Source organism: Eptatretus burgeri, chromosome 17 (genome assembly GCF_056783735.1).
Source record: "Eptatretus burgeri isolate ZD-2024b chromosome 17, Ebu_testis_v1, whole genome shotgun sequence".
Classification (NCBI taxonomy): Eukaryota; Metazoa; Chordata; class Myxini; order Myxiniformes; family Myxinidae; genus Eptatretus; species Eptatretus burgeri.
Genome location: NC_140977.1, coordinates 58,913,784 through 58,937,783, shown reverse-complemented (window position 1 = coordinate 58,937,783; position 24,000 = coordinate 58,913,784). Strand labels below are relative to the sequence as shown.

The 24,000-nt window shown below is 41.1% G+C and overlaps 2 protein-coding genes and 1 long non-coding RNA gene across 5 annotated transcripts in view; 1 reads left to right on the top strand and 2 right to left on the bottom strand.

The window, feature by feature from the left end:
• Positions 1-24,000, bottom strand: part of LOC147010243 (protein Dr1-like) — a 182,388-nt gene that overhangs the window by 95,946 nt on the left and 62,442 nt on the right. The window lies entirely within an intron of this gene.
• Positions 1-24,000, top strand: part of LOC147010244 (chitinase-3-like protein 1) — a 48,232-nt gene that overhangs the window by 3,507 nt on the left and 20,725 nt on the right. Inside the window, exons 3-7 of the mRNA XM_085862329.1 lie at positions 11,312-11,489; positions 12,347-12,394; positions 18,924-19,059; positions 20,512-20,630; positions 21,213-21,324. Of these exons, the coding sequence (XP_085718455.1) occupies positions 11,312-11,489; positions 12,347-12,394; positions 18,924-19,059; positions 20,512-20,630; positions 21,213-21,324 (593 nt within the window). The remainder of the gene's footprint in view (positions 1-11,311; positions 11,490-12,346; positions 12,395-18,923; positions 19,060-20,511; positions 20,631-21,212; positions 21,325-24,000) is intronic.
• Positions 7,165-8,818, bottom strand: LOC147010245 (uncharacterized). 2 transcript variants are annotated; one of them, XR_015053006.1, is made up of 3 exons: positions 7,949-8,818; positions 7,738-7,786; positions 7,165-7,650 (listed from the first exon to the last, which is right to left on the bottom strand). It is a non-coding gene; the product is annotated as an uncharacterized LOC147010245 (long non-coding RNA). The 2 variants fall into 2 exon arrangements; XR_015053007.1 differs by having other exon boundaries at positions 7,165-7,786; positions 7,949-8,100; positions 8,191-8,818.

The following is a 24,000-nucleotide window of genomic DNA, read 5'->3' as shown; positions in this document are numbered from 1 at the left end:
CCCAGGGGTTAAAAGTGGTAGTCGGACCCCAATTCCATATGGGTCATTCCGTGCCAACTCACCTAAATTTCAAAAACCTCCCCAGGTCACCTTCTCAGATTTTGCTGGAAAAATTCTTAAATGTAGATCTATATGGCTCTACCCACCATGCAAAAGATTAGCTTTCAATTCCTCATAGTTGAAAAAATATCTATCTCTAGAGACCTTTGAAATTTGGCCTTAAAATGCCAAATGTGAAAAACGCATTTTTTTCAAATTCAGGGGCTTATAATTTTATAATGGACTCCTCTAGAAAGTTAATATTGCAAATATTTACTAATTGGCATCCAAATTTTTCAATTTTGGCATCAGATAGCCTCTGGGATGCATATTTCTCACTCTATAGGAAGCTAAAAATGGCTTTTGGGCCAAAACGAGCTAAAATAAGGTGAAACTATAGGAGCCCTCCTGAAAATATGGAACTTAGAATTTTTTCCTCATAACACAGTGATTATAGGGTCATTATCTATCCATAGATACATTTTTGTTAGGATAATACAGTTAGGTGATGAATTATAAAAGTTGTACCATAAGCCCTTGCCTCCGAGGGCTCTAAAATGGACCAATTTTGTCCCTGGTTTGACCATGTGGTTAGGGGTTTAGGATCTTCATTTTTTTTCTAAAGATTGCCTCATATAAGATGTGTCTACTGACTGAATAATTTTATTTAACGCCCATGGCTTCATATTAAAAAAAATATTTTATTTACATGCATATTTTTTATAATTATTCACTTTTTCATATTCATGAGCTTATAAATCTGAAACTGAACACTAGCAAAGTGATACTGCAGATATTTATAAACTGGCATATGAAATTTAAGGATCTGTTATCAGAATGCCTGATAAATGCATATGTTTCTATCTGTAGGAAGTTGAAAATGCCACTTTGACCAAAAATGGTGAATATGCAGGGGGCATTAACTGAGGTTATGTAACAACTTAGATTATTCTTCTCATAAATTAATAATTATAAGTACATTTTTTATTCAAAAATAAATTCTTGCAATGATAATCCAAACATATGCTTGGGTTTTAATTTAAAAAAAACATGTCCTACAGTTCTCTATTTGAAGTCATTAGTTATGACATACACCACTAGATGGAGTAATGGTCTGTCACAACACTAAGAGCAGCACAGTCAACCTGTCTATCTGTTTGTCTGTTTGGAGAACAAAGGAGAGGAGGAAACAAAGGAAATGGATGCAGAAAAACCTGGGCCCAGTTGGCACAAGTTTGACAAGTAGATGCACTGTTCGAACCAAATTAGACCAGGAGTGTCACAAGACCGATTATACAAGGAAGGTTGGGCTAAAACAAGTTGCTGCTTTGAAGAAGAAGTCACAAGAATTGATTTCATGGAGATCAGGAATTACTTTCAGTTCAGAAGACAGTATTTGCCTACATCATGATCAAATTCTTCTTTGTGACATCACAAGAAATCCAACAAAATGCAATGGAGTATGACTTTGAGAAGCACTTCAGAGCAGCAACAACCATTGCTGGTACACGGTCACACCATGGTTTCCTGCCAATCTCCTCAACATGTCTGGAGATGAGAAGGGTTTCTTCTGATGCTGTATCATCAACAGTATGCACAGGACCAGAAACCACACAAGCTCATCTGTCCCAGTTATTAGTCCCAACCCTAACTGAACTGGATGTATACCAGGCTGGGAAATATATTGCTTGTGTGTATGACAGAAAATGGTACATTGGGAACATTGTCAGAAGAAATAATGATGAAAATGATGTGTTTGTGAACTTCATGAACCAAGAAAGGGGTAACACATTCTCATGGCCTCCAGAAAAAATAGAAAGATCAATGCTGGGTGCCATTACTCGACATTCTTTGTGTGGTTGAGGCCCCTGACATAAAATCTGGTGGACGTCAGTACCAACTGTCACAGCATGACTTTAAGCATGTTCAAGACCTGTTTTCTAAGATGTAAAATTCTGTGCCTCTGAGTGCTAGATAATCATGATAATGAATGTCATAAAAGATGAAAGGTCATTAAAGAGTTTTCTCAGGGATAAAAATTACAAATATTCATTGTCTCTGTATATCTGTAAATAAAAAAGCTGCTACTCAACTAATCAAATTTGTTCTAATTTATAATTTGCAATCACTTACAAAAGTAATCATTAGCATGTATTTATGAATAAATAACATCCTTATCACTAATGTCTAATAAGAAGCATAATTTAACCTCATGCATACCCCTGCAAGTTCACCTTGTTTTGTACCAAGTGGCCCAAATTGCCATATTTGGCTTCCTAAAACTAGGAGTATGTATTTTCTAGAGACATTCTGATGCCACAATCTGAAATTTTGTATACCAGTTTATAAAATTCTGCAGTAACTCTTTCCTGGATAGTTCCATTTAAGATTTATAAACTTCTGAATATGAAAAAAGTGAATAATTATTAAAAAAAACCGTGCATGTAAATAAAAATTTATTTTACGATGAATCCATGGGCGTTAGATAAAATTATTCGGTCAGTAGACACATCTTATATGAGGCGATCTTTAGAAAAAAAAATGAAGATCCTAAACCCCAAGGCACATGGTCAAACCAGGGGACAAAATTGGTCCATTTTAGAGCCCTCGAAGGCAAGGGCTTATGTTAAAACTTTTATCGTTCATCACCTCACTGTATTATCCCAGCAAAAATGTATCTATGGATAGATAATGACCCTATAATCACTGTGTTATGAGGAAAAAATTCTAAGTTGTTCCATATTTTCAGGAGGGCTCCTATAGTTTCACCTTATTTTAGCTCGTTTTCACAAAAAAGCCATTTTTAGCTTCCTATAGAATGAGAAATATGCATCCCAGAAGCTATCTGATGCCATACTTGAAAAATTTGGATGCCAATTAGTAAATATTTGCAATATTAGCTTTCTAGAGGAGTCCATTATAAAATTATAAGCCACTGAAGTTGGAAAAAAATGCGTTTTTCACATTTGGCATTTTTAGGGCCAAATTTCAAAGGTCTCGAGAGATAGATATTTTTTAAACTATGAGGAATTGAAAGCTAATCTTTTGCATGGTGGGTAGAGCCATATAGATCTACATTTCAGAATTTTTTCAGCAAAATCTGAGATGACCTGGGGACCCTTAGGTGAGTTGGCAAGGAATGACACTACAAGAAAAGGGTGTTAGATTTTACATTCCTTATGAATTGGAACATAGACACAGGGATTTTTCAGAAATTCAGAAAGAAGAAAGACGATTTGTTTCAGAAAGAGAAAGAAGGAAAAGATTATATTATTGATGATGTTGGTGTAATTGACTTTGATTAAAGTTTTACATTTTTTTTCTTAAATAAATGGAGAAGAGAGTGAAGACATTTCTAAGGATTCTTTATGTTTTAAAAATTAAGATTCAAATGTGCATGTTCAAATGTGCATGTTCACATAAATAAATGAGTTGTCTCAAATGTAAAAAGAAAACCAAGAAGAAAAATATCTCGTATGTTAAAAGTAAAAAATTTACAACTGGAGTACCAGGGGAATTACATCTACCAGGGTATTCTTTCTGTGGTCCAGGAACAAACTTGAATAAAAGATTAGATGAGGCTGACAATCCTAAACCGTGGAGCAAACCTATCAATAGGGTTGATGAAGTGTGCATAAGGCACGATATTGATCATGGAAATAGCACGACATTGGAAGAAAAACACAAAGCGGATCGAGAAATGTTCGATTTATCCTTAATACAAAATCCAACCTTGAGAGAAAAAGTTGATAGGGTCATCGTGAAGATGATCAGTGCTAAATTTAAACTTGGGCTTGGAATTTCAAAAAACTTATAGGCTCTCATGATGTCATTAAGATTGAAGAGCAATTAGCTGATGAATTAAATAAACCAATAATCACAAAGTTTAATAGAAGGAAGATTTATTCCAAGGAAGTTGATTTTATCTGGTCCACTGATTTGATTGAACTCAATAATGATAAGGAATACAAGTATGCTTTAACCGTTATTGATTTGAGGAGTAGATATGCGTGGGTCGTCCCTTTGAAAAACAAAACAGATAATACTCTTATGTTCGCCTTTCAACAGATATTTAATAAAAGAAAGAGAAAACCTAAAAATTTGTGGACTGATGAGGGTACAGAGTTCTACAACGAAACATTTATGAATTTTCTTTAAAATAATAGCATTACATTATACAGCACCTTTAATGAAGGAAAAGCAGTTGTTATTGAGCGATTCAATCGCACTTTAAAAGAGAGACTATATAGAGAGACACGTGCGGTATTTGACGATGTAGATTGTTTCAGAAGTCAAGGATGAGACAATGTGATAATTTTTGACCAAGTTATAAAAATCATCAACATGATGTGGTACGAGTGACAGGTTATTAGCTGCAAAATGTCGAAAACTGGGTTTGGTTCAACAACTTTCAAAATTTGACCTTTGCATAACCTTTAAAGGTCCCAAAACAATGTTGTGGACATTAAAATAAGGAAACAGGATACGTGCTACAGCTTATTGGAATTAGTTCGTCGAAGAAGGTCGAAAACCCGGTTCGATTCCCACAACTTTGAAAATTTGACCTTTGTGAACTTTAAAAGTCAAAGGTCAAGGATTATGACCTTTGGTGCAAAACTTCCTCTGGAACATTCCAGGAACAATATAACGTTATATAGGCTATATGGCATTTCAAACTCCTTGGATTATCTATACTTTGATGAAATCAGCGTAAAAACAAACTTGAAGGGGGTGCCATGGGCAAGGTGTTCGAGATAGAGCAAAATTGTTTCAAGACTTTAGGAGGGGAATGACGTCAAGATTATGTATAAAAAATATTGTCATCTGAGCTCTCAAAGTTTAGGCGGTCGTGTGATTTTTATGTCAAAATTCGCAATTTTCTAAGTTCGTGACCTTGTGACCTTGACCTTCGGATGAAAATGAAAAATCGAGCTCTGTGGAGCTATGCAGGTGCCATTGGGCTAACCAAATACTGAAACCCCTGCCAGATTCGACAAATCCCCTCGGAGAAGATGGATTTTTATGTCACAATTCGCAATTTTCTAAGTTTGTGACCTTGTGACCTTGACCTTGGGACGAAAATGAAAAATTGAGCTCCGTGGGGCTATGCAGGTGCCATTGGGCTAATCAAATACTGAAACCACTGCCAGATTCGACAAACCCCCTCGGAGAAGATGAATTTTTATGTCAAAATTCGGAATTTTCTAAGTTCGTGACCTTGTGACCTTGACCTTGGGACGAAAATGAAAAAAAATCGAGCTCCTTGGGGCTATACAGGTGCCATTGGGATAATCAAATACTGAAACCCCTGCCAGATTCGAGAAACCCCTCGGAGAAGATGGATTTTTTTGTCAAAATTCGCAATTTTCTAAGTTCATGACCTTGTGACCTTGACCTTGGGTCGAAAATGAAAAATCAAGCTCCGTGGGGCTGTGCAGGTGCCATTGGGCTAACTAAATACCGAAACCCCTGTCAGATTCGACAACCCCCCTAGGAGAAGATGCAAATTGAAATCGGCTACCCCCTAAAAACACGTTTTTTGGGCGTGGCTCCACCCATAATGGGCGCACCACACCCATTCTCAGGAAAACACAACTAGATCATGACATAAACCTCCCACCAAAACTTTTATCAGGATCGGATCAAAAACCACGGAGCTATACTCGGGACAGAGAGACAGACAGACAGACAGACAGACAGACAAGCCGGTAGGCGGACATGGGTAGTTGACTACCCAATAGAACCTGACGCGATGGCCCGTTCGATGGGGAATGAACTGAGGATTAACCACAAGAAAATTCATGATTCTAACTTCAAGGGTTAATGCTGCAGATTGTTCTTTCGTTTAAATACCCCCACATTTTGAGGTTTTTTGGCCGTTGCTAGGCAACGGAGGGGTCCATAGCAACGGTTCTTTCTCACACATAACTAGGACATACCATGAACCTACCATACCAGTTTCATGTATATCTGACTCATAGTCTCTGAGATATAACAAACTTCGTTTTTTTTATTGTTTTCGACCAGGGTTCATTCAAAGTTTATCTTCTCCGACAGTTTTCATAGGATCCGGCTGGAAATTTTTGACAATATGGCTGAATGTACTGCCCACAGTCGCTCGTGGCCCGATTTTTGATTTTCGATAAAATTAATTGTTTAGGATTTTTCAAAAATTTCAAAGGTCCGTTGCTAGGCAACGGATGGGTCCATAGCAACGGTTCTCATTTGCACACAACTAGGTCATGGCATGAACCTACCAACCAAGTTTCATCGAAATCGCCATTGTATTAACGGAGCACTGGACCGAACAGACAGACAGACAAACATATCGGCGGAAATACTGATAATAAGGGTAGAAAAAAAATCTCAAAAAAAAAAATCAACTACATCGACTACCCAACAGATAGACAGACACAGACAGACACACACCAATAACAAATATAGTGGTCACTTATTTTTTCGTGAAAAATTTTTCATGAACCAAGAAGAGATTAATGACAGAAAGCCTAAGTTCATAGTTGGTGATATAGTAAGAATAAACAGGTGGAAATCTCATTTTTAAAAAGGTCATACTAAACGATGGACAAATGAACTTTTAAAAATTACAGTTCCTTGGACTTACAAATTATGTGATTTAGAGGGGGAAGAGATTTTATGTTCATTTTATTCACAGGAATTACAAAAGACAAGGATAATACATTGAAAAAAATTTTTTTTTCAAAAATTGACTACACCCACACAAGCCACACCCACATCCATCATTTCCACATGATTATTGATTAGTTTATTGGTTCCCCACACACATGTTTATTTAATTAAAAAATTGTTCCATGCCTTCTTTGTTTCTACCCACACAAGCCAGACCAATTCATCCCTCCCCTTCCCCTTGTGTGCCCCCACCTTTGACCCACCACACCCCCTCATCCCACCCCCACCCTTCCCCACACACACGGGGAGGGGAGGGGGTGGGATGAGGGGGAGTGGTGGGTCGTTGGGGGAGCGCACCTATCCCTAACCCTAACCATCCCCCCAACCCCTCCCCCACCCCCCTCCCCTTTACACCTTTATTCTTTTCTTGTAATTACGAATTAAACAAGCAGTCATAGACTGGTACTTACCAAATTGTCAACTTGACCTCTGACCTTGTCTCATAAAAGCTGTCTCTAGAGAAGGTAGCGACGCAAACCAGAAGTTTCTACGATGATTCTGTACCAAACCATCAAAAATCGAATGTTTGACCTCACTGTGACCTTGACCTTTGACCGATTTTGACCAAAATCTAATCAGCGCTAGCCATCACCCTCCTGAATCACGTGGTGTAATTTGACATTGGTAGTTTATTCCGTTCTCGAGTTATCGTGCCTACAAACAAACACACACACACACACACACACACACACACACACACACACATGATGGAAGTCATCAATATACTTACGAAATCTAAAGATTTCGTAAGTAATAATAATTGTAAGCAAAACTTGTATAATTAAATAAGATTGAAAACATTAAACATTTTTCTTTGGGGAAATATTCAATTGTGAAAATGAACGTTCTTTCCCAGCAGTCTGCTTTGGATATCTTGCAATTTTGAAACTCGGATACAATATTCTGTTTAAAACAAAGAGGGAAGAATCATTTGGGTCCATAAAGATGATTATATAATGATATTAATAAAATAATAAATAAAACATTTACCTCCAGAAGATTGAGTTTTGTGCCAGATTCATCCAGACAGGCGTTAAAACTGAAAAAATTAATGAAAATTTGTCAACACTCCGTGGTTCAAAACAGACAAAAAATTAACACAAAAAGAGACAGAGAGAGAGACAGACACAGAGACAGCGACACAGAGACAGCGACACAGAGACAGCGACAGAGACAAAGACAGACGGGGATAATTTCTCACCTTTCTTTTGACTTATCCAACGTCAGGGGGTGTGAAAGGTCTGAAATGATTGAAGATCTATAAGGATTTCATTCATATTTTGCCATTCTTCATGATATTTGTTGGCCTCATTTTCAATATCAGTTATCAACGATGTTGTTATAGGGGACAACCTGTCAGAAAAAAAATACAATAATTATTGGTCGTATAGCAATTTAATTCTGCATAAAACAACAAATAATGAATTGGTTCAAGGATCTCACCTCTCCTCTTGTGAAAAAGATTGATCTGCAAGGTCGGAGTACTCTGAATATTCCATTCTCTGAATGAAACATGCCAAAGTTCACGTTTGGCGATAAATAGGACAGGTTGATGACATAATGGAAAATGTGGAAACAATGAGTTTTTTTCAGGTGTGTCTCATAAAGGAAATACTGCTCTGGGCTTTTGGGGCTTGGTTCTCAACCAAACCAACTTATTTTAACACAAAATAAAACAGCTTGCTTCAAATGATTTTGAGAAGAACTTTCATAAAATCATAAATAATGTTGAATTTGGAAAGACAATGAAAAATATAAGGAATCGATAAAATGATATGTGGCTCAGGAAATGGTCAAACCAGAGCATTAAGAGAAGTTTATCATTTCATCTCTGCTCAACAAAGATACTTAAACCAAGAACCAAGTTCCAAGTTATTCTTTGTGAATATACTTGATGGAAATGAATGTTATAAGAAAATTAAGTTATTCCCTAAAGTAGAACATGGGCAAATATTCATTGGTTCGCTCTTTGAGTATAATGAAAATATGAAAGGACTGTGATTATGTTGGGGGGAAGAAGTGCTTTCATCAGTAAGTCTCAATTTTACATTTGCTTGTATGGGGGGGGGGGGGGAGGAAGTGAGTCTCCCATTTTGAGCTTTTGGGGCTTGGGTCAAATAGTTTTTCCCTTTCACCCATTCATTTGAATGGGCATCCCAGAAGCAACATTTATCATCGACGATGGAGTGAGAAATTGAGTTTTCAATGAAAGCACAACTTGTTATGTCTGGAGTATGCTCCTCTTCCATCCCCTCTCTGGAATCGATTTGTTTGACACTGCGTTAAGATATGACCTCAGGTTTTTCAGAAACAGAAAGAGGGGCAGGGGAGGGAGGAGGCCATGCAGTTGGTGGCAGGTTGTTGCTTGCAGGTCGTGCAGCGTGACCTCAGGTTTTTCAGAGACAGAAAGAGGGGCAGGGCAGGGGAGGGAGGAGGCCGTGCAGTTGGTGGCAGGTTGTTGCTGGCAGGTCGTGCAGAGTGCACTGTGATGGGACTCGATTTGTGCCCTGCTGCCTCAAGTTAGGGGGTTCGATTCAGATATATATATATATATATATATATATATATATATATATATATATATATATATATATATATATATATATATATATATATATTCGATATAAATATTACCAATGAAGAAGAAATAAAAGTCGAGTGAACCAACAACTTGTGCTAAACCTCACTTTTCCAATGATGAACCAAACAGGAAAGAGCAGACTTCACCTCGATCAGGTGACGTTTCGTTCATGATGCACTAAATTAATCATGACGGCACTGCATTACGTGGAGGAAGCAATACAGTGCTTCCTTGAAAGTACACGAGAACAAAAACACTCTTGTACGTCAATGCCAGATCATACCAAATTCATTTGAATGGGCATCCCAGAAGCAACATTTATCATCGACGATGGAGTGAGAAATTGAGTTTTCAATGAAAGCACAACTTGTTATGTCTGGAGTATGCTCCTCTTCCATCCCCTCTCTGGAATCGATTTGTTTGACACTGCGTTAAGATATGACCTCAGGTTTTTCAGAGACAGAAAGAGGGGCAGGGGAGGGAGGAGGCCATGCAGTTGGTGGCAGGTTGTTGCTTGCAGGTCGTGCAGCGTGACCTCAGGTTTTTCAGAGACAGAAAGAGGGGCAGGGCAGGGGAGGGAGGAGGCCGTGCAGTTGGTGGCAGGTTGTTGCTGGCAGGTCGTGCAGAGTGCACTGTGATGGGACTCGATTTGTGCCCTGCTGCCTCAAGTTAGGGGGTTCGATTCAGATATATATATATATATATATATATATATATATATATATATATATATATATATATATATATATATATATATATATATATATATATATATATATTCGATATAAATATTACCAATGAAGAAGAAATAAAAGTCGAGTGAACCAACAACTTGTGCTAAACCTCACTTTTCCAATGATGAACCAAACAGGAAAGAGCAGACTTCACCTCGATCAGGTGACGTTTCGTTCATGATGCACTAAATTAATCATGACGGCACTGCATTACGTGGAGGAAGCAATACAGTGCTTCCTTGAAAGTACACGAGAACAAAAACACTCTTGTACGTCAATGCCAGATCATACCAAATGATAGTGTGTTCTAAATGTCAAACACTTTTTTTTCACTGCCTGTGCTGCTCCAGGACAATACGTGGGTTGCAAATACGATTATAAAAATGTCTTGTACGTGCCAGAATGACAATTGATGTCTCAGGGTTAGGGTTAGTATTTGTGACTCACAAAGAAAATGCCACCTGAAGCAGTCTGCCGTTTCATGTTTGTTTCAAAATTGGTAGAGCTGCGTTTCATTCCATTTGTTGGTTGACTGAGGACTGTACCATTGTCTTCTGAATATAGTTAACAAACCTCATCTTTGGTGGCACATTCATTTCATACAAATAATGTGTTTATAAAACTAAAAATAGCACAGGCGTGGATGGAGGATGGCCTGACATTTAGGTGGCAGTATAATACCAATCTGAAGCCCCGGAAGGGAAGGGTAGGATTAAACAAACCGAGGAAGGAGGTTCCATAAGTGGGAGTAAAAGGGGAGCAAAATAGTCGAGGTGAGCAGTAAACCTCAACACTGGAAGTTTTAAAATGAAGAGGTTACTGACCCCCCCCCCCGCCCCCTCACACCCTTTGCGAAAACGTGAAAGGTGTCAAAGTCAATCGCCAATCAGGTGCAGAAAGGAAAAAAAAATTGCAAACAATTGTTCTCTGTGTTTCTGTTTCTGTGACAACATATTGCAGATGATGATCCAGATGATCATTAAATCAGCGAGTCAGTCACATCCGTTTTTGTTTTTTTTGGATGCATAGTCGAGGCTTATGAAAGAACGATTTTCGATGCGATCACGCGGTTTTCGACAATAGTGGAGTCAGTCATCTGGTTTCCATGTAATATATTGGATGTAGTTTGTGGTTTTACTGATGCGATTGATGTTTGTGGTTTTACACTCATTGCTTATTCATGTTCATAGTAAAGTGTCACATGAACAAACTGAATGAATTCTGCATATCTTCCTCTCCCTTCAATCAGGAGGCGAATTCAAAAGGATTTGTACCACGTCCTTTCTGGGAGCAGAAACAGCTGACAGATTAACTCCAAAAAATGTGGACATATGTACCCACATCATATACCAGGGTCAGTTTGATCCACCCACCTTCCCAGTAGATGCTTTTCCTCCACAGAATGTTGTGGACATGCAGAAAAACAGGTGAGTGAGAAAAGTACTGAAACAGTTTCCGACCCTTGAATAAGCCTAATGGCAGTTACTGTTTTGTTTCACTCTGAAATTCTCGTTTTACAAACCTAGAGCTCGCATCACAGAAAGCCAAACACACTGTCATGCTCAAGTCATCCTGAAGCCAACAGTTTGGAACCACGTGATCCTCCACCCTTTAAAGTTTACTCATGTACAGCTCGTCATGCAATATCCCACAAACTCAGTAATACACTAACAAGTAAATTATCCATTGGGACCACACAAAAAAAACAGAATACTTGGATGTAGAACAGAGCCATTTGGCAAATTGAGCTCATGAGTATTCTTTAGTGGAGAGAAAAACAAGATCAACAGCTGATGACTGTTTGCAAGAGAAGGGAGGAGGAAATTGGAGATTGGGACCATACTCTGTGCAGAGCGTTGGTGCTGCCTAAGCAGCTTCCTTGGCTATTTGGCACAATCCTGGACGGGTCGCCACTCCGACACAGGATACCAGAAAGCTTGCACTCATTTTGCCGACCTCAGAAGGATGATAGGCTGAGTCAACCCCACCTGGTATTAATTCAACAGCTAAGCAGGATTTTAACTCAGGACTCCAGGATCCCAAGCTCCCCACTCTATCCATTAAGCCAACACCAGGCACAAGTAAATTATCCTAATGGGCCCGACGTGTGTTTTTCAAAAAAAAACAAACATAATACTGCAAACTGGGCTGGAAAATGAACGTATTACAAACCAACCAGGTGTGAAACATCGTTTCCATTTGTCAGGAATCTGTGATATTACGTCATGTGCAAATAAGTTTCTCGACAGCATTTTGGCTCATTGTGTTTTTTTCTTTCCCACAGCTTGAAGGATTTGAAGATCATTCTGTCTTTTCCAATTCTTCCAACGATGTACGTTAATGTTTATAAACTTTCAATTCCAGTTTCTTGAAGAGAAAAGGATATCCGGTAATATAAAAACATGTGATCACTTCCTAGCACATGGATGAGGAGTACGTCTGCTGATAAGACTTTTCACTCAACGACACATAAATGTAGTGTGTTACATGCATGTCAGAGTGTGCCGTTCTTCAGACAGAAAGTTAGGTCAGCTGTTCCTCTCTGCTAACACTCAGTTATGGATGTTAAAGATTTTGATTAGGTCATCGTGTGTCAGCATCCTTGCAAAATTCCAAAATCCTCCATAACTCGTGCTTAGGGAAAAGCAATGGTACATCACCGAGAGATTCGTATCTGGTATATTGCACATCTCTCAGTAACACGTCTCTCTAAATGTAGTCATGTCTGTTTATAGAAAAAGGTTACACTACCTACTTACACTGCAAGCATACAAATGTTTGCCATGGGTAATCACAGCTATTGCTGCGAGTCGGGAGTTATCCTTGGCAAGATGGCATAATTCATGGTTCGCTGCACGTTTGTAACGACTTGCATGATGAAGAAAAACTCACCGGAAATCGTTTTTGACGACCTTCTTTGTGTACCATTCACGTCACATCACAAGTCGCAATGGGGGAGGTAAATAGATGTCTGGGTCGGGCCTGGCGAGTAGTGGATTTAATGGATCATGGGGTGTGGTGCTGTCGGTACCTATGCAGGAGGAAAAAAGTTTGAGTCTTCAGGTCCTTGCAGTGTTGTTCTACAAATGTAAGACTTGGACTCTGACAAAGGATCTAAGACAAAGACTTAACTCCTTCGGAACCAGGTCTCTTTGGTGAATCCTTGGCTATAGCTGGACAGACTTTGCGTCCAACAAGTGGTTGCTGAGAGAGACTCAAATGAGATTTGTTACCTGTATAGTCCGTGAGCGTCAACTGCAGCTGTATGGACATGTCACTCGATTTGCTGAGGCTGGATAGAATTTTTTTTAATTCTTCACCACTGAGAGATGGAACCAAAAACGATATGTAGCATGATATTTTTAAAATGTATTGGGCCCAATATGTTCTACTGCATTGAGCATTGTGTTGCGGAGGTATGCACTCTCCAGAGTGCCCTTCGAGTTTCTTTCTGTTCCACTTGGTCTCCACCTCTGATGCTAAACCATGGTCCAAGCTTTGGTTTTGTTGCATAGCCTCTCCACGCCACTGCAGCGAACTTCCCTTCATCCTTTTCCATGCACTGGCAAACACTCTGCTCCCATCATCCTCTCTTGCCACGTGCTGTCTGCCTCAAGTTTTAATTTATTCTATTCCATCTTTGATTAGATATTTGTGAATCATCAATGCCACACTTTCAAATTTGTAGTGGGATCCTTTCTATCCTGCAAACCAATTTCCTTGACTTTAGTTGGTCCAAGAATCTTTCTCCCTTCCCCTTCCATCCTCAAGCTTCATGCATGGAATGCATTTTGCAATAAAGGATGATTTATTTTCCTCCAAAGTCCAGCTTTCCATATTTGAGCCTTTGATCGGAGCTTTACCTTGGGTGGTTGTGGGGTAGGTAGCACCTTTACAGCTTTTCACTCCAGTGAAGATTCCATGCCTCACTGTTAGACGGATGTTTTGTCCCATTTGATAGTGTATTTTTTTATTTTAATAAGTGGCCATTCCGGCTGCACTGTGTGGATACACACACAAAACTTTGTCTGAAAGGGGTCCGCATCACTATTTGAATATTTTTTTCTTTCACTCACAATTCATCTCTCCACAATTCCCTGCCTCCACCATCCCAGCAAGAATTTCTCCCTCCGAGTCAGCTCACAGGCTGCCCGACATGACCAGGGCCAGAGCAGCCTCGTATCAGTCTGTGCTGACCCCATTCTTCCCTCCAGAGCTCACAAAACCAGTGTGGTCCACCATCAGCGTCTCAGCAGGAGAATCGTTCAGGTCCTCAGATGGTCCAATGGAGACGGGAAAGTCATGCAGCTCCGCGAGTCGTAGAGCTCAAAGCTGTGCACCCCATGTTGACCAAACTATCCATGGTTTAGAGCCTTCACTCTCCAGCCTGCCATTTTTCCCTGCTCTCCAAATCTAATCCCCTGACATCTAGGGTCCCACACAGATCATTGGAGGCACAATCAGCCATGGGAAGCAATCTCAATAAAACGTTGGGTGTGTGTGTGTGTGTGTGTGTGTGTGTGTGTGTGTGTGTGTGTGTGTGTGTGTGTGTGTGTGTGTGTGTGTGTGTGTGTGTGTGTGTGTGTGTGTGTGTGTGTGTGTGTTCGTCTAACTATACACAACTAAACCACTGATGGATCGAGTTGAAATTTTTTGGTTGCACTTGGTGTTCACAGGTACATTTTATGTGTTGAAGAAAAAAAAATTAATTGGGTGGGTTCGAGAAGGAGACTCAAATTTCCATTGTAAATGTGTAGCATCACTCCCGGTGGGAGAGTGTATTACAAGTCTGAGTGGTGTGTATGCGTGTGTGTACGTACATACATACTATGAGGGTTCTGCAAAAGTCATTCCCCAAGGCAATGGCACACAACATAAGGCTGTTCCTGAGATAGTTATTTAGTAAGTATTAATTTCAGACAGCCCTTCCTTTATGTGGAATGAGTGTATGGGCCAGTATGTGTTATGTGGGATTAGGCAATTATTTTTCCCCCATTCCTTTCCCATGTTGATGAGGAAGCAACAAGGAACAATGGATGCAATGTATCATTACAGACACTTGGATTTCGATGTTCAGGAATCTAACTTGAAGCCCAAGTGTGTGCTCAGCACCATTCAATATCGTCGTCACAGCACTCGCGCTCTGCACAATTTCAGTCCCCATTGGGTGTTCAGCACACGTTCGCACCCAGAAAGCGCAGCCAAATATCCCAGCGCCATGTCTAGGACGATTTATTTTTCCTCCAAGGTACAGCTTTCCATATTTGCATCACAGATCTAATCTGGCCTCATATCCAGACATTGTCAAGTCAGGCCGTATTAGATCTGTGACTTGCTACAGGTACCATGTAAACGTGTACTAATCTGTTTCATGGTCAGGCTGTCGAAGATTAAACCGTCTCCCCCACTAGGTTTCCTGGTGAGGAGGGTGTATGATATGGAAACCCAACAGGATTAAAAACAAAGTCTGTCAAAGGGCGGAGGAGCTCCTTGTGAGCGAACTGCCATCCATATCGAGTGCCCAACTGTGTCTATGGACATCTTCCTGCAGTTGGGTTTCTTTCATTTGTTTTTTTTAAGAGGTTGGTGTCAGGATTTGCACTCAAGCTACAATAGACCCCTTCACTCCAGAAAACACAAACGTAAAGAAATCTGAAAACCCACTCTATGGGAGTACCTCCTGTGCAGCTGCCCTCCACAGGGAAGCTCACCGGATGACGGGATTGGGGCAAAGCCTTTGCGACCCCCAATCTTTGATACGAGTAAAATCACAGGGTAACCTTCCCAGGTCAGATTGCAGTTGTGTGTGTCGGGGTGGTGCTGAGGTGTTGTCCATTAGATGGCGGTCTTCTTGGGTTAACCTGAGGCAGTTCCTTCGGGTGGGTGCCTGGAATGTCCTATCCCTAAGAGGATGATCACCTGTCTGATATATATCTTCTTCTTCTTTCGGCTGCTCCCGTTAGGGGTCGCCACAGCGGATCATCCGTATGATGCGCATAGTGATTTGGCACATGTTTTATGCCGGATGCCCTTCCTGACGCAACCCTGGTCGCCTCTTATGACACAGGGATATGGTACACCTATTTTAACCGGGGTATACACCGGCCCAGTATACTGGTACTCATTTCGCCGACCTCGGAAGGATGACAGGCTGAGTCAACCCCCTGGTGTATTAATTCAGTGGCCCAACGGGGCTTGGATGTTGGCAAGCTCAAGGATGAGAGGGTAGCTGAAGAGCTTGCGAACAGGCTAAGTGGGGATTTGGGGAATCCTGAAGAGTTGTGGAGTGCTTTCAAGACCACCATCCTTGATGTTGCCAGTGGATGTCTTGGAACTCACAGAAGGGCGAATAATAATTTTGTCTCTCAAGGGATATGAGATACCTTTGATCAGAGTCGCAGGGCCAGGCTTCATGGCAGAGCTGAGTTGTTCAGGGAGCTGAGGCATAAAACTGTATGTACACTGAGGGTGGACAAGGAGGCCTATGTGCGAAGAATCTGTGAGGGGGTAGAGCATCGCCTGTGGTCAAGTGATTCTTGTCCTGCTTACAGGGGAATTCACACATTGCGTTCTACCAAGCCCGTCCCTCGGTGTACTGCAGTTAGAGCAGGGGTGGTAGGCTCTTGACAGAGGAGTCCGAAGTGAAAGTCCGCTGGGCCAGTTACTTTGACCGGCTGTACCAGGCTGATTCACCAGCTGTTGACTTGGACGTCAGGGATGTTACTGTCCCTATTGCTGACCTTCCAATCAACTGTAGTTCACCTTAATTTGTGGAAACACAGGCTGCGGTGAACCGGTTGAAATGGGGTAAAGCTCCAGGCATTTGTGGGATCTATGCTGAACTTCTCAAGGCTGGTGGAAGTGCTATACTCATGTTGTTGCATGCAGTTCTGTGCTCTTCCTGGAACACAAGCATCATCCCAACTGACTGGAAGAGGGGCCTTGTTGTCCCTCTCTGGAAAGGGAAGGGTGATGGCCAGGACTGCAACAACTACCGAAGGGTGATGCTGCTCTCAATGCCAGGCGTGGTCTTTTCTCAGATAATTCATGATAGGGTTCACCACCGTCTGCTTAAGGACCAGCGTCTATAGCAGTCAGGCTTTATACTAAAGAGGTCAACGATTGACCGTATCCTTGCCCTCTGGGTCCTCACCGAACGCAGACGAGAGTTTCGGCAGGGGCTGCTCGCAGCCTATGTTGATCTCGCCAAAGCATTTGATTCAGTGAATTGGGATGTCCTCTGGAGGATTCTTGGTCTTCGTGGGGTTCCACTAAATCTGATCAATCTGACGTCTGAACGATACTCTGGAACTGAGAGTGCTGTGAGATGTGGTGATACCATCTCTGACTTGTTTCCAGTTGTTACTGGAGTTCATCAGGGGTGTGTATTTGCCTCCACTATTTTTTTAGATTTTAATTTTTGCTCCAACTTTAAACATCAATCTTCTTGATGATTCAGTGAAGCGCAAATCACCCGATCTTGATAGGGTGACACAGCTTGAAATTATCATAATCTGTATATGGATGGATGGATGTACGTGATTTTAGGTCCCGAACGATCAGACACAGACACACACACACACACCCTCAATCCCCCCTCTCAACTCTGTCCTCCCTCTGCCCCCTCCGCCTCCCCCCCACCACACTAAAACTATGTGCTCCCCTCCCCCCTTCTTCAAATCATCAAACCCCCTCTCAACCCAATGTCCTTAACTCCCCGTCCCTCCTCAAAAGCATCAAACTCCGAGATCCCAACTCTGTTCCCTCTCTGACCTCCCTCCCCCAAGCAAACTCTGTCATCCCCTTCCCCCTTTCTTCCTCAAGTCCTCAACTGCCCCAAACCCCAAGTACTCAACCCCAAGTCATCAATGCTCCCCACTTCCCAATCTCCTCTTCCAACTCCATGCATCTCACCCACAACTCCGTCCTTCCCTCCCCATTTCTTCCCGTTCTTAACAACGTTACACAAATATACACAGGGAACTTTGGCACATGAGAAGGCTGTTCGGACGATCACGCCTGCTTTGTTCCTGTCCCCGTTTGTGAATTTAACGTTCCATCTTTATTTACTTTTAACATTGTTGAGAACAATCACCTCTCCCTTTCTTCCTTTTATTTATCCGTCTATAAATTCAAGAACCGGTGTTTGTCACACTACTCTTACAGTTGTGGGCTGATTACATCCAGACTTGCTACATAGGATCAGCATGACCCAATTAGTGTATAGGGGTGTTTTTATCTTTGCTGGTGGCCTTGGGGTTCGGGGGACCCAAATTCTCTAAGTAAATGTGTATCGTGGAGCACCGCCTTTAGGTGGGGGAGGGTATTACAAACCTCCACCATTTAGAGTACAGTATTCCTGTCCCTATGTTTTTCACAGCAGATCTGTGTTTTGAATTATAAACAGTAGGTATGTTTTTAATTCATGTAAATAACTTCATGGGTTTTTTTTGCCCACACAATGCTGGCACAGTTGCCTACACACCGCCCAAATAAAAGGTACGAGTCCAGAAGAATGCGTTGCATGCTTGGGACAAGATCATCCATAGGGCGGGTACTCTGGGAGTTTGTATAAAAACCTTATAGAATCAAAATAAAGATTTCAACCCCCTCTTCCCACTTCCCACAACCTCCTCTTCTTGCCAGTCTCATGGTGAGCAGAGGTTTATAGCTTAGAAAAATAATCAACACAAACTGCCTTTGAATATTAAATGAAGGAATGTTCATTCCTCCACATATTAGAGAAATGTTTATTGTAAAGACTATGAAAGGTTTTATTTATCACAATGTTCAGTCATTTGTCATTTTCAATGAAAGTTTAGTCTCTCAATGTCCTTACCACATGATATCTCGTTTAACAGGTTGACTGCTAACCAAATCTTAGATAATTTCACACAAAAAGTACTGACATTTTGCCATAATCACAATATCAGTGGTTTGGATTTTGGTTGGGCCGATTTCCACAACAACTCACCTGAGTTTCATCCATTCATAAAGGTACGTTATGGATCTGACCATGCTGATTATATTCATATTCGTGCATCTCTGATCGAAGCTTATTTTGGGTTTTTTTTCTTCTTTTTTTGTATACACTTGGCTCATGTAACAGCTAACACACGGAATATATAGCAAAGGGAGCAGGAAGACAGGAGGGGTGGGAGAGGGTCACAGACAATAGGGAACAGAGACATTAAAAGATCTGTGGAAGGGAGAAGGTTGGGGCAGGGTATATGGGGTAAACAAGATGGTACTACAGGGACTTTCAGAAGGAAAACAGGGAATTTGAAGGAGGTGTGTTTGGGGTGGATTAACAGGGGTAGAACAGATTATAGTTTTGGATGGGGGAAAATATGAGATGAAGGTGAACAGCTGTTTTGAAGACCTGGAGGGAAGAGTGAGATTGAAGAGAGTGTGGGAGTTTGTTCCAAAGGCGGAGAAAAAAAGAGGGATGAAAGGGTGAAGGTGAGCAGTGATTCTTGATTTTGGAAGTTTCACCAGAAGGGGATGTTTGATGGACGTTGAGCGCCCTGCGGAAATATAGGGGGGGATAGAGCACAGACAGATCGGGGATAGGGGGTGTGAGCAAGGCCAGACAGGAGACAGTAGACGACAAATACCAAAAAAACAAAAAAAACAAACACAAATACACTTAATGCTTTTACGGCAAACCACATCCGTACCCAGACCTACAACCACTTCGCCTACACTGATGGTTTATATATCAATAAGACATTCCAACCAATCCACATCTTAATCTCTGGATGTCAACAACGTCTGAAAAGTGTATTCGGAGCGGATTATGAACCAAAGAGGTGAAGCTCAAAAACAGCTTGTGTAAAGGCCAATAGTACATAATCGATCTGAGAGTTCTGTTTAAGAGAGGGGATGCCTGTGAAGTAAGAATACCCTGTAGACCGATTAAACAAAGCAACACTTGGTCTTGAGCCTTGAGGGATGATTAACAATCCCAGTGAGTAGGTTCTTTTCCTCAAATGTGTGTGAGAACCCAAATAGAAACCCAGACAAAGACTCCATCTTTGTCCACTTGGGTTCGTCCTGATACACCAGTGCTGTATTTGGTCACTTATTTGATTAGACCAGGTAGACATTAAAACCCCTATACAATGTCCTTTTTCAAATTGTGGATCAAATATGCTGCTCTGTTTTTCCAATTTGAAAATCAAATTAAAAACAAAATGCTCGAAACATTTGCTTATTTTAAGACATTATGCACAGAAAGAGCAGACATAATGATCGAATACAACATTTCTGGTTTTTATCTGAATCCGAACATAAACCCTTACACATAATTTGCTTGCTTGGCTTTGTCAACTAACAATTCTGTTTACTTGTTCATTTGAGTTTTTATTACAGTTGTGTACACACAGGTTAAGGTAAACTGGAAACATTAACCTGTTTTAAATCCCCTTTCCTCCATTACCCACACAGAATTTCAGATCTGCAATTAACAACGATAAAAATGGAAAAAGTGACAACTTCTCACTTTCCGTAACTATAATAAACACAGGATTACAAAAAGATGAAACACCATGGAACAACATCCAAACGTGAGTAAGCACAACAGAATATTGGATTGATGGGTGGCGGGCCACAACGCTGGCCTGAGGAATGCTAACCTTCCTCCCTTTTGCCAAAAAGGAATGTTAACCTTCCTCCCTTTTGCCCAAAAGGAATGTTAACCTTCCTCCCTTTTTCCCTTGCCCCCATTACGGTTGTTAGCATAACTTGACCAACGTCCTGTTGATTTAATCCATTGTCAAAAAATAAAAGATCAATAAAGAACTTGCACTCTCATCTCCCATGAAACAAGGATATGGCACTGCATCTCAAATGGAAAATGATCGAGTCGTGGGAGTGAAGCAAGAAATATAACTTCTAATAACTGCTGTTTACACGTGAAATTGTTAAAAGATAAAATCGCTTTACAAGTTATTTCTTCCAAAATAATCCGCCCCCCCCCTCCAGAAATAATGACCTGAGTCGAGAGGTCCAGAGAGTATTTCCATGTTGAAAACTCCTCTTTTTTGCCATTATTATTAGGTTTGTGCTGGTGAAATATACAGGGTATCAATTACCATTGTGAACATGAAAGTAATCTGTTATTTGTAACCCTGTATGATGTGTTTCAGATATTTAGATTTCATCATTATTCCATTGTTTAAACAATTTCGACAAGGAAAGAGGCAATGGACACAACATCACAGTTTGCTCTTTCCAAATGAACACAATAAATTTAACATGGTGAGTAAAGAGTATTAAATAACACTTTTAAAGTGTATTCTGTTTTAGCCTTGAGTGTGTGGATATTATCATAATGTCTATGTCGATGTCTCTATCGGTGGAGGTGTAGGTGTGTGTGTGTCGTTGATCTCCATTTGCGGGTTTGAGGAGATAGAACAAAATCCTCCCAGGACTCAAAGTATCCCCCTTCGCATCAGTAAGGGAGCACAGTTCATGGACCAAGCTGTTCAACTTTTGATGTTCTCAGAGTTTTGATCCGAGGGCTCTTTTCACAATAGTCACCGAACCCCTGACTGCCTCCAATTGTAGTTTGTGGTAATATTCCCAGAGATGGTTTCTAAAATCTCTGAGGTTCTTCTATATTATTCCTGTTGCTTAAATCATCACTAGTGGTGCAATTTTGATGCTCTTCAGCTTCCAAGATCTCTTGATCTCATGTTTGAGGTCCTGGCATTTCGTCATTTTCTTGATTTCTGCAATATTTAAACCAAAATCACTGAGTACTGATATCTCAATCAGCAATGCTGTCTTTTCCTTTCTGCTCCTGAGAATGATGTCCGGTTGCAAGACTTCGTTTTCTTTGTACACGCTCGATGGGATCATCAGGTCGTACGTGAGCATGATGTCCTTATTTTCAACGATTGCCCTTGGTTCGTGTTTCCATGAGTTTTCTGGAACTAGGATGTTGAAATTTTTGCAGATGTGCCAACAAATCACTAGCATACTTTGTTGTATTGTTGTGTGTAAAGTTGTTCTGATCGTTTTTTTGCATCCCAAAATCAGGTGACTAGTACTTTCCATTTGTCTGTCTTGCTCAGTCCCACCATCTTTTTAGCAGCGTCTCGAGTAGCGAACGCTGCTCTAAGAGAGCTCGGCGTTGTTCTTTTTCTTGTGATGACAAAACCTTTAAATTAGGACACGGCTCCTTTATATACACGATCCGGATCTCCTTAAATACTAAACACTTGTACACATCCTCGCATTGAGGGTGCCTTTTGAGAGCGTCTATCATGAACTTTTAAATATATTCGGACATTTGCTTTAAAGTTTCGAAAAGTTCACGTTACTATTTAAAGATTATTCCATTTAATATATTGTAATTTCGTTAATACATGATTTATTTCGTAAATACATGATATTTCGTAAATACGTAAATACACTATGACGGGTCTCGCTATTGGCTTAATCAAGGCACATGACAAAATATCGGAAGTTGTTGTTTTTTTTTTTTTTGTTTTTTTTAGCCGACAACACCTTTAGGACGCTGCTCTTGGACACATTTGTCCTTGTTTAATCCATTGGTGCAGTCAGTGGTGACAATGTCTTTGTATGATTGGGGGGAGGGGGGTACGGGGCATTGTGTCAATATTTTAGAACCTACGGTGCTAAAATCAAGAACAAAAACGGTGCAAGTGGTGGATGTACTGATGTTTTCGTTACTGCTGTGACAGACAAGACACACAAAAATGCACATGGAATGCGTGTTATGTTCATCTTCCCTTGGATGTATACAGCGTTTATACCATGTTGAAATCCCACAAATGCATTGCGGTGAGTTTGTCCTGTTTATGAATCTTTGTGTTATCCCTGTATGTTTACTCGATTTATCCGGTCTTGATGTACATGGCATATTGCCGCTGAATTTAACCACAGTTGTCCCATGGCATTTCGGAGCCAGGTTTTCAACAGACGGAAAGAACAGAATGTGCGCTCGATTTGGCACGAGGTAACAGGGCAAACCAGCAACAGCCAGTGAAGTTACTCCACTTGGTAGAAAAGAAGCCTCATCTCAGATGACATGGCAGTAAGTTCTCCCAGAGCATCGAAAATAGTTGTGGGGGGGGGGGAATTCTGAAGGGGCATTTTCAACTGGACCAGAAGTGCTTCACAGTCGAATTCAGTCCACATGTCGAAGCAATTTTTGTCTATTTTAAAAGTCAACATCGTTCTTTCCAAACACTGATATACAGCCAACCCAGTAGTTGACACTGCCTGTGTTCAGCAGCTCATCTAGCTGCAGAAGGGCATTGTCTACAATTGCAAGAATTGTTATAGTGCTCCATCGGGGACAGATCCAGGGGGGGCACCCAGCACAAGCCCCCCCCACCACAAGCAATTGTTTTTTTACCTCCCAAATTTCACATCTTCACTCTGAAGCTGCAGCTTAAATCCAAGATAATGGAACCATCCCAGCCTAGGCTGGATGTTGGCAAGCTCAAGGATGAGAGGGTAGCTGAGGAGTCTGTGAAGAGGCTGAGGGAGGATTTGGGGGGGGGGGTCTGAGTGCTTTGGGGAATCCTGAAGTTATGGAGTGCCTCCAAGACCACCGTCCTTGATGTTGCTAGTGGATGTCTTGGAACGCACTGTAGGGCAAAGAAGAATTTTGTAGGGACAATGGATACCATTGACCAGAGTCGCAGGGCCAGGTTGAATGGCAGAGCTGAGCTGTTCAGGGAGTTGAGGATTAAAACTGCACGTGCGCTGAGGGAGACAAGGAGGCCTATGTGCAAGGAATCTGAAGGGGAATAGCATCAGCTGTGGTCAGGCGATTCTCATCCTGCTGACAGGGAAATTCGCGCATTGCATTCCTCCAAGCCCGTCCCTCGGTGTACTGCAGTTCGAGCGGAGGATGGTGGGCTCTTGACAGAGGAGTCTGAAGTGAAGTCCCGCTGGGCT